This window comes from Nematolebias whitei, chromosome 19, assembly GCF_014905685.2.
Source record: "Nematolebias whitei isolate Nwh7 chromosome 19, NemWhi1, whole genome shotgun sequence".
In the NCBI taxonomy this organism is placed as follows: Eukaryota; Metazoa; Chordata; class Actinopteri; order Cyprinodontiformes; family Rivulidae; genus Nematolebias; species Nematolebias whitei.
This window is the reverse complement of record NC_056516.1, coordinates 4927628-4939064: the sequence shown is the minus strand read 5'-3', so window position 1 is coordinate 4939064 and position 11437 is coordinate 4927628. Positions and strand designations below refer to the sequence as shown.

Here is an 11437-nt window from a genome sequence, read left to right as displayed (position 1 = left end):
TAAACCCCAAAATACATTACGGCAAAGACTGGTTCATCCCAAAGATCCAGTCCCCCGGCACAAACAGAGTAATATTGTGTATGCTGTTCAGTGTCAGGAGGGCTTTGATCAGTCTTACATCGGGGAAACTAAACAGCCACTGGCCAAAAGGATGGCCCAGCACAGAAGATCAACATCATCAGGCCAGGATTCTGCGGTCTACACTCATCTCCAGGCCAGCGGTCACTCTTTCAGGGATGAAGATGTTCACATCCTGGACAGAGAGGAACGATGGTTTGAGAGAGGAGTAAAGGAGGCCATCTTTGTGAAAATAAATCGTCCATCATTAAACAGGGGTAGAGGCCTTAGGGTCCAAATGTCCCCCTCTTACAATGTTGTTATTGCTAGTATCACTCAACCCCCTGTGAATAGTAAACAGCCATCAGTCTGCTAATGATCCATTGTTAGGCTGATGGTCCTTCTTGACCATGTGAGCAGCTGGTTTTGGTTGTCAGCAGCAAATTGGTTGATCCACTCTGAGAAGGTGCTATTTAAGAGACTGAGCTGAATACAGCACCTCAGACTGAGGAAGTCTCTCGGATGAGAGACGAAACGTTGCTATATTTTTTTGCTTTGTTTTGTATTTTGTTTTTTTGAATGTCCAGAGGACCAGATTGAACTTTTTTGGATTTTTCTACCTGGATTATTGAGCATGCATCAGGATAGTACTGTACTAACCGTCTCCATTTTTGAAGATTATCTCATTGTTGGGGAAAAGCAGCTCTGACATGATGTCGGGGTTTTCCCAGTTCAACCACAGGGGTCGCTTCGCCGAAGACATGATCCTACACTCCTCCAGCCTACAAACACAACACTGTGATTTAGTTTTACTAACTGTTTGGTTGTTCAGTTATTTAGACTGATGTTTAGTGGGTTATTTGATGGGTTGGTTAGTCGGTTACCTGAGATTTCCCAGCTGGTGAACTGGGTTCAGAGGAGACACAAATCCCTGAAGAGAATCCATATAGTCTGGACGGGACATGTGTTCAACCAGGAACTTCATCTGAGTCTAAGAACCAATCACAGCATAACAGCAGGTCCATGTCAGCTATCACAGAATCAAACAAAATAACATTTTCGTTTGTGTTTTCTTACTTTCTGGGTCTCATCCTTCTTCTCCTGCTTCAGAGTGTCTGTCAGGTTCACCAGTTTATCCATGGCTTCCACCTACACACACACACCAATGTTCGGTTTTAAATTTAATTGTGACCACTGTATTTACTGGACTGTTTATTTAAAAATCTGAAAAAAAAAAAGCCCAACTTTATCCATCCATTCATCCATTTTTGTTGTAATTTCGGGCAACCCAGTTGTAACGCGACCCAGAACGACTCAAGACTCAGGATTCAAAAAGTGTTATTTATTTACAGTGTTCAATATATACAATATGTACAGGCCCTGGGACCGGAACTCCTGGAAGAGGGGAATAGTCTTTAGGCAGGAGCAGGTAAGTGACACAGTTGAGTTGATACTGAATTTGTTGTTTTTGTCTTACAGCTTCCTGGGTACTGGAGTGAGTCCAATGAGTCCAGGAGGCATGAGTCCCAGAGACAGAGCATGGGTATCCAAGATCCGGAAGGCAAGGCACGAGAGACCAGACAGGAACTGAGTGACCAGGACTGGAACGGGCACGGCAAACGAGGAGGTGCTGGCACAAAAACCACAAGGTAAGTATTTCAAATACTTTAGAAACAAAGGGCTGAGAGCATCAGTGCAGTCATCTTGGAGCTGAAGCCAGTGCTACTCTCACATTACCCGCCCCCCCCCCCCAAGAATCGCCTCCAGGCGACCTGAGGCGCTTCTCGGGGTGTGCTCTGAAGAAAGTCGTGATGAGAATTGGGTCCAAGATGAATGAGCGGGGGATCCAGGATCTCTCCTCCGGGCCGTATCCTTCCCAGTCAACGAGATACTGGAATCCCCTGCCTCGACGTCTGACGTCCAAAATGGCACAAACCGTGAAGGCGGGGAGATTGTCGATCAACCGGGTGGGTGGAGGGAGGTTGGCAGGTGGGCACAGTGGACTCTCGGATACTGGTTTTATCTGTGAGACACGGAATGTGGGGTGGATCCTCATGGAGCTGGGGCGTTGAAGGCGGACTGCTGTGGGGTTGATTATCTTGGTGAGGATGAAGGGACCTATGAAATGTTGGGCCATCTTTCTGGGGATGTCCTTTAACTGTATGTCTCTTGTGGAGAGCCACACTTTTTGACCCACCTGATAGGACGGAGCGGAGGAGCGTTGTCAGTCGGCGAACCTCTTATTTTGGGCCGCAGTGCGGAGGAGGGCTGCTCTTGTTTGCAGCCAAACGCGTCGACATCTACGGAAGTCGTGCTGGACAGACGGCACCGTGATGTCCGTCTCTAGACTAGGAAACATGGGGGGCAGGTAACCCAGAGAGGCTTCAAAAGGAGACATACCTGTGGCTGTGGATCTGTGAGTGTTGTGGGCATACTCCACCCATACCAGATGTTGAGACCAGGCTGAAGGGTTGCTCTCCACAACCCAACAAAGGGTACTCTCGAGTTCCTTTCAGCCTGGCCGTTTGACTGCGGGTGGTAGCCCGAAGTTAGGCTTGAAGATGCCCCCAGGGTGTTACAAAACGAACGCCAAACCTGAGAAATAAACTGTGGACCACGGTCAGAGACAATGTCGGAGGGAATGCCGTGGATACGAAAAACATGCTGAACTAATAGTTGTGCGGGCTCAAGAGCGGATGGTAACTTTACTAGAGGAATGAAATGTGGAGACTTAGAGAATCTGTCAATGACAGTTAATATGACCGTGTTTCCTTCGGACGGGGGAAGTCCTGTGACAAAATCCACCGATTTGTGGGACCAAGGGCAGCTGGGTGAGGGCAGTGGTTGTAAGAGTCTGGCCAGGGGTTGGTTACTTGTCTTGTTACGGGCACATGTGGCACAAGCAGCAACAAAGTCCTTGACGTCTTGTACAAGCGTCGGCCACCAGAAGTGAGACTTTGTTAGGGACAACATGCGTGTTACTCCTGGGTGACAAGAAAGTTTATTTGTGTGAACCCACTCCAGTACCTTTGACCTCATGATAGAGGGGACGAACAGGGTTCCGGAGGGTCCCAGGCCGGGGTCGGGCTCCTCCTTGTGGGCATCGTGGACCTCCTGCTCAATGGGCCATGTGAGAGCCCCGACGATGCATGTGGGAGGAAAGATGTGTTCCTCGGGCTCGGGAACGTCTGGAGGAGAGAACTGACGTGACAGAGCATCTGGCTTGATATTTTTCGAGCCAGGTCTAAAAGTCAAAATGTAATTAAACCGATTGAAAAATAAAGACCATTGTGCCTGTCTGGGGGTTAATCTCCTAGCATCCCTTAGATAAGTCAGGTTCTTGTGATTGGTCCAGATAAGGAAGGGGGTCTCAGTGCCTTCCAACCAGTGACGCCATTCTTCTAAGGCCAGTTTGACGGCCAGTAGTTCGCAGTTACCCACATCATAATTACGCTCGGCTTGGGACAGACGCCGAGAAAAGAAGGCACAGGGGTGTACTTTATTGTATCTTGGGGATCTCTGAGAGAGGACTGCCCCTACCCCAGTGTCGGAGGCATCCACCTCTAGGACGAACTGGCGTTCGGGGTCAGGATGGCAGAGGATGGGTGAGGAAGAGAAGAGTTGTTTCAGTCTATTGAAAGCCGTGTTTGCTTCTGTAGTCCATTTGAAGGTTCTATTAATGGAAGTAAGCTGAGAGAGTGGTGCGGCAATATGGCTGTAGTCCCTGATAAAGCGTCTGTAAAAGTTTGCAAAACCTAAAAAATGCTGAAGCTGTTTGCGAGTCTCTGGAATGGGCCATTTGACTACTGCTCTAATCTTCTCAGGATCGGTACGATAATGCCCCTCCCCGAAAATAAACACCAGAAAAGAAACTGAAGAAGCATGAAACTCACATTTTTCACCTTTGACGAATAATCGATTCTCGTATAAACGCTGAAGTACAGTTCTGACCCTTCTGATGTGCTCCTCTTTGTCACGTGAGTAAATTAAAATGTCATCGAGGTATACAAAAATGAAGTCTCCTAAGAAGTCTCTAAGCACGTCATTCACTAGCGCCTGGAAGACGGCAGGAGCGTTAGTGAGACCAAACGGCATAACAAGATATTCGAAGTGGCCTAACGGGGTTCGGAAGGCCGTCTTCCATTCGTCGCCTTCCTTTATGCGTACCAAGTGGTAGGCATTTCGCAAGTCTAATTTTGTGAAGATAGTAGCTGACTGTAACTGCTCATGTATGGAATCTATGAGGGGAAGAGGATACTTGTTTTTGATTGTAATACTATTTAATCCCCGGTAATCGATACAAGGGCGGAGGGTTTTATCTTTTTTCGACACAAAGAAAAAACCTGCCCCTACCGGGGAGGTGGAAGGACGAATGATTCCTGAATCAAGTGATTCTTCAATGTAATTTTTCATGGAATCCCTCTCTGGGCCCGAGAGGTTGTACAGGCGGCTGGCCGGTAAGGGAGCGCCGGGGAAAAGGTCTATGGCGCAGTCGTAGGGTTGGTGCGGTGGCAGAGACAAAGCTTTCTGCTTGCTAAATACTGGAGAGAGATTGTGATACTCGGGCGGGATGGAAGTTAGATCGATCTCTTCGATGTTGGCGTCTTGTTTAGTAGGGTTAGTGATCCCAGAGCGGAGGCAGTGTTTTAAACACCTCCCACTCCATTTCTCTATTCTGCCAAGCTCCCAATTAATGTGAGGGTTGTGGAGCTTCAACCAGGGATACTCCAAAATCAATTGGTCATGAGGTGAATCGAAAACAAAGAAATTAATGTTCTCATGGTGGTTGCCAGATGTTATCAGGTGTAGGTCGGTGGTGCGGTGTTGAACCTGGGCTAAGGTGTCGCCCGTGACCCCCGCTATGGAAATGGGAGGTATTTTTAAAGTGGGTAGGGACAATTCAGTGACAATACTTTGACTGATTAAATTTTGTTCAGCGCCAGAGTCTATGAGTGCAGAAACAGGGAAACGGTTGTGATTTACTTGGATGACCGTAGCTATGGTCAATCTGCTTAATGGGGAGAATGAAGAAGTCCCCACCAATATCTCCCTCTTTATTGGTGGGTGTTCTCGTTTCCCCTAAACGGACAGGCGGCAATAAAGTGCCCATCTTGGCCGCAATAGATGCATAATCTTTGCTCCCTTCATCTTTGTTTTTCGTTGGGAGCTAGGCGGGTGCGTCCCACCTGCATGGGTTCAGGTTCAGGCAGGGCGAGTGGGGGCGGAGATGCGAAGGCTTGATGAATCTGGGGTTTGTAGTACTCAGAAGGAGTTTTACTACGGAAGACATTGAGTGACAGACCCAAACTGGAAGTGGTGGTCTTCAGGGAATTATAGTCACGTTCCGCCGCCGCTCGCGGAAACGTTCGTCGAGTGCTACGGCTAAGTTAATGAGTGCGTCAAAGTTGGACGGCTCGTCTCTTGCGGCGATCTGATCCTTTAACGGATCCGATAAGAAGTTCAAGAAAGTACCCTGCAGCGCCCTCTCGTTCCACCCTGTTTGTACTGCGAGGATGCGGTACTCGAGGGCGTGTTCGGCTACTGGACGCCGGCCCTGACGTAAGCCCAGGAGACGTTTCTCAGCGTTGGGACCCGATAATGGCCTGTCGAATATTCTATGAAATTCAGTGAGTACCGAGCTAAATGTGACAATTCTTAAATCGTGTTGGCGGAGGAAAGAGGTTGCCCACCGGAGTGCGTTACCTTTTAACTGACTTGTAAATAAGTGATCTTAGCATTGTCTGTGGCGTAAAGTCTAGGAGCCCCACTAAACGCGAGCTCGCATTGGAGGAGAAAACCGTCACATTGATCCGGGTCACCGGAGAAAAGTTCGGAAGGTTTTACCAACACTTGTTGCTCCGACGGGTGCCTCGCCGAGCACGTACACGTCGGGCTGGCCTCAGGAGGTTCTGCCGCGGCTGTAGGGGAAGAAGGGGAGAGAGTCTGTTTAATGGAGAAAGCCATGCCTCCAAGCTCTTGTAGGTTAGCTTGCGTCTTTTGTTGTTGTTTTATCATTTGTGTGAGCATATTCTCCAGCTGGTTTAACCGTTCCATTTGTGAGGAGGATGTGGCTGGGTCGTTCCGAGCCTCGTTCTGGGTTTGGTCGGGCTGGAGCATTTCTGTTGTAATTTCGGGCAACCCAGTTGTAACGAGACCCAGAACGACTCAAGACTCAAGATTCAAAAAGTGTTGTTTATTTACAGTGTTCGATATATACAATATGTACAGGCCCTGGGACCGGAACTCCTGGAAGAGGGGAATAGTCTTTAGGCAGGAGTTGAGTTGATACTGAATTTGTTGTTTTTGTCTTACAGCTTCCTGGGTACTGGAGTGAGTCCAACGGGTCCAGGAGGCATGAGTCCCAGAGACAGAGCACGGGTATCCAAGATCCGGAAGGCAAGGCACGAGAGACCAGACAGGAACTGAGTGACCAGGACTGGAACGGGCATGGCAAACGAGGAGCTGCTGGCACAAAAACCACAAGGTAAGTATTTCAAATACTTTAGAAACAAAGGGCTGAGAGCATCAGTACCGGGAGGGAATCAATGCTCCAGCATCGAGTAGACTTGACTGCAGCCTTAAGTAGTGGTAGGAGCTCGTCAGGGAGATGACTGCCAGGTGTTGATCATCAGCGGCCATCTTGGAGCTGAAGCCAGTGCTACTCTCACAATTTTCTTCCGTTTATCCGGGGTTGGGTCACATGGATAGCAGCCTAAGTAGGGAGGCCCAGACTTCCCTCTCCCCAGACACTTGGTCCAGCTCCTCTGGGGGAATCTCAAGGCGTTCCCAGGCCAGCCGAGAAACATAGTCCCTCCTGCGTGTCCTGGGTCTTCTCCTGGGTTTCCTCCCAGAGGGACATGTCAGGAACACCTCACCAGGGAGGCATCCAGGAGGCATCCTAACCAGATGCTCGAGTCACCTCAACTGCCTCCTCTCGACGTGGAGAAGAAGCGGCTCTACTCTAAGTTCCTCCCGGATGACCGAGCTTCTCACCCTATCTAAAGGAGACACCCTGTGGAGAAACCCCATTTTGGCCACTTGTATCCGTGATCTCGTTCTTTTGGTCACAACCCAAAGCTCATGACCATAGATGAGGGTAGGAACGTAGATCGACCGATAAATTGAGAGCTTTGCATTTTGACTCAGTTTTCTCTTCACCACGACAGACTAGTACAGCGCCCGCATCACTGCAGATGCCGCACCTATCCGCCTATCGATCTCTCGCTCCATTTTTCATTTTTCATTAACACTAGAAGTCCCAGAGAAGGGTCATTTAATATTTCTACCTTTGGAACCCAGAGACGGGTCGAGTGACCTGAAGGATTTTAGCTAACATCCTATAATGAGCTGTTAACAGGCGCTTTTGTTTTGAAAATAAGGCCATTACTGGTGCACCACAGGAGGGGGCACGCTTAACTCCCAACTAACTGTTTTCCATTGAGTTTAGCCATTTAGTTTCTAGTTAGTTATATTCAGTTTATTGTATTTTATAATATGAAGATTTTTTATATATATATTGGTGGCACGTTGTTGCACATTTTGAACAAATTGAAGTCGATTTACCGTTTATTTTTCAATTGGTTTGGCTCATTTCTTGAAACCGAGATGACATTCTCAAAACACCATGTGAAACACAACTCAAGAGACTTTGCATTTTGAGGTTACTGACAATTTGTATGAAACACATATTTTGTTTTGATATATATAGTATTTAGCTTAGTTTTGAGCAAAAAAGCACAGACCATAAGCAATTGTGTGTAAGTCAAGAGGACTAAAACTTCAGCATGAGAAATATAAAAAACAACAACCGTTATTTGTTTCCATGCTTTTTATTTTTGTCATAAAAATACAAGGGATAAAACAATTCTACACATATTTACACTATGCTCTAGTGGGGGGTCTGCGTGTGTGTGAGTGGCATGTCCTCCTTGTGTGACTGGCATTTCAGCACTCACTCAACAGTCCATCTGCACTGTCGAAACATACCTGGCACTGTTAGGGTATGTCCCTGGTACATTTGCCACATGTGTATTTGTAACAGTTGACGCATCTCACAGTTGCACAATTGTTCGTGCATCGATGTTTGATCTGACACTTTGCCCTTTTGCCAGGGCTGGGTGTGGAAGGTTGTTGCTGAAGCAGTTTCTCCTTGCGTGCCTTCTTCTCACAATTAATTTGGTTATTTTTTCACTGTCATTTTGAACCCACTTCTCTTTTTTCTGAAAGAAAAACATTACTAAAATCTTTTAGAAAAACTTTTGCATATATCTTGAAACAGATTGTATGTTTTGCAAACTTTTGTTTTGTTTTGTTCATTTGGCAAAATGACCTGGATAATGCATCTCTCCCAAAACACTTCATGTATGCTTCAAAACAAAATATGTGTTTCATACAAATTGTATGCACACAAGTCAGGGAGGAGTATATCTCTTGTTCTGGTCCCAAACCTAGGTAAATGGTGAGGGTTGTGTCAGAAAGGACATCCGACGTAAAACACTTTGGCAATAACTACTGTATAATGTGAGTTCATCAAAGCGAAACCATACCGGATCAGTCGAGGCCCGTGTTAACAACGACCGCCACCGGAGCTGTTGACAAATATGGTGCTGGCAGAAATTGTGCTACTGTTAGTCAAAGACCACGAGGAGGGAAACATGTCAGGAGACAGAGGGAAAAGAGGAAAGTCAAGAATGTAGGACTGAGGGTTGCAAATCTAAATGTGGGGACAATGACAGGCAAAGGTAGAGAGCTGGCTGACATGATGCAGAGAAGAAAGGTAGATGTTTTAAATAAAAAAATAAATGAATTTAATTTGTAACGCACTTTTCATTAACAAAATCTCAAAGTGCTACAAAGTGCAACTAAAATCATTGATAAAATCAACTAAAATCAATGATAAAATCAACTAAAATCAATGATAAAATCAACTAAAATCAATGATAAAATCAACTAAAATCAGTGATAAAATCATGTGGAGGCAGAATAGGCTTGCTTAAAAAAAAAAGTCTTTAAGCCTTTTTTAAAGTCAACCAATGATTGTGGAGCTCTCAGATAGTCAGGGAGGGAGTTCCAGAGGTGGGGGGCAGCCACACAGAATGCCCGATCTCCCATTGTCCTTAATTTAGTTCGTGGAAGGAGAAGGAGATTACTGTTCTGTGATCGCAAGGACCGGGTGGATGAATATTGAGCAAGAAGGTCCTTCAGATAATCTGGTGAAGTTCAGTTTAAACACTGATGGGTAATGAGAGCAATTTTGTATTGAATTCTGTAGGTGACAGGAAGCCAATGGAGGTTATGGAGAATGGGTGTAATATGAGATCTCAATAAAATCCTGGCTGCACTGTTTTGAATATATTGAAGCTTCTGAAGGTTTTTGCTGGGGATTCCAGTAAACAGGGAGTTGCAGTAGTCGAGCCTGGAGGAGACAAAGGCATGGACAAGTTTCTCTGCATCAGCAAAAGTGAGAGATGGGCAAAGTTTGGAGATATTTCGGAGATGGAAGAAACAGGTTTTAAACAGATGCTTAATGTGATTTTCAAATGTAAGATGAGAGTCCATTCTTACTCCAAGATTTGTAACAGAGGTGGAGAGGGGGATTGTTAGAGTTGTTCTATTTTATCATTTAAAAATAGTTTCTATCTCATTATATAATATCTGTTTTCACATGTACTGAACAAAAAGTTTATTTCTTAGGATTTAATCTTGTTGTTGCTGTGTGTAAGTTCTAGAAAGTTCTATTTTTATATCAAGTGAACGTTTTATCAAGAAACTATCTGTACAAGCTAAATCTTCTGAAATGTTCTGATCGTCATCCTGATAAGATTTTTGTTCATGTAAACTTGACCTGTTTTCATGCCCCACTTCTATCTAATAAATACCAGATTCATCCAGCAAAATGACAGAGTTCACCCTAAATGCAGTAACTCTCACTTTGCAAAGGTATTGAGCGCTAAAAATTCTCCTCGCCGTGTTGTGTGAAATTATTATCTTTAAAGGTTAAACAGAAAATACCTAATACTTTGGAGCCGTGACCTCGGATTCCAACATACCTGCTTTGCTGGTGCAGTTTCAATTGGACACGCTGAAAAACCCACGCGCACGGTGAAACCAAAGCCCTGGTGGGATCCTCAATTCCCAGCCAGGCCAGTCTTACGTCCGTCACGAGCCTCACCAACAGCAGATTGACGGAAAACCGGATTACCTTCACACAACAGCGACGTGAGTACTTTATCATAACATTTTGGTTTTAAACAGCGAAGACTATTTCTTGCGCTATAAGTAAAAATGAGTCAAGACCTCTTCTAAATACAGTGAGATTCTAAGGGTTAAGAAATTTACATTCCAAATAAGTAACATAAATCGAGACCTTATTGATAAGTGAGATTTTACAGTTTACAAGCAAAAAGTGAGACATTTTTCTGAATCGAAACCTTAAATTGACAAAAAAGAGTGAGACGCACAGCCGAGGCCCTTTTTAAAGAAAGAAAAAGAAAAAAAAAGGTGAGGCCCTGTCAAGAAACTCTACAAAACTTTGAGTGAGACTCATAAGCCGGCATTATTCTAAAAATAGACACGTGCAAACTTCTGTCTGTCTGTGTGTGTATGTTTGGGAGGAAAAGCTGATTTCTGTGGCGAGTCCTTGAAAACCTGACAGTGTTTAGTTCACAGGACCCAAAACAAGTTTGTTTTAAAAACCTCCATTTAGGAACTTCCTTTTTTCTTCTTTTTTTTTCCCCATCTGTAAGTTTTAACTGATAACTGTCCACTATTTTGTGTTCCTGATTTTTTTTTTCTCTTTTCTTTATTTTGTTGTTAACACACATTATGACCAGAGCTGTTATCCGACCTGCAGCCAACTCTGTCTAACGGAGCCAACTGACACACACACACACCGCGCTGCGTTAAAACATACTAAAAATGTATCCTGATGCATGCTCAATAATCCAGGTAGAAAAATCTAAAAAAGTTAAATCTGGTCCTCTGGACATTCAAAAAAACCCAAAACAAAGCAAAACAACAAAAAATGTAGAAACGTTTCGTCTCTCGTCCGAGAGACTTCTTCAGTCTGAGGTGCTGTATTCAGCCCAGTCTCTTAAATAGCACCTTCTCAGAGTGGATCAACCAGTTTTGCTGCTGACAACCAAAACCAGTTGATCACATGCTCAAGAAGGACCATCAGCCTAACAATGGATCATTAATGGATCACACGAGAAGATGAAAAAAATGGCAAGTTGGCTTTCTTAGACTGTGAGGTCTCAGTCTCTGATAGAGGACATTTGCAAACTGAGGTGTACCGCAAACCCACCCACACAGACCAGTATTTGCAGTTTGACTCCCATCACCCTTTGGAGCACAAGTTAGGAGTCATCAGGACTCTGTA

The 11437-nt window shown here is 45.2% G+C and overlaps 1 protein-coding gene across 1 annotated transcript in view; it reads right to left on the bottom strand.

Moving 5' to 3' along the window:
- Nucleotides 1-11437, bottom strand: part of zgc:158659 (uncharacterized protein LOC791141 homolog) — a 204155-nt gene that overhangs the window by 56829 nt on the left and 135889 nt on the right. Inside the window, exons 20-22 of the mRNA XM_037693145.1 lie at nt 1135-1206; nt 942-1048; nt 718-839 (exon numbers count right to left, since the gene is read on the bottom strand). Coding sequence (XP_037549073.1) covers nt 718-839; nt 942-1048; nt 1135-1206 — 301 coding nt within the window. The remainder of the gene's footprint in view (nt 1-717; nt 840-941; nt 1049-1134; nt 1207-11437) is intronic.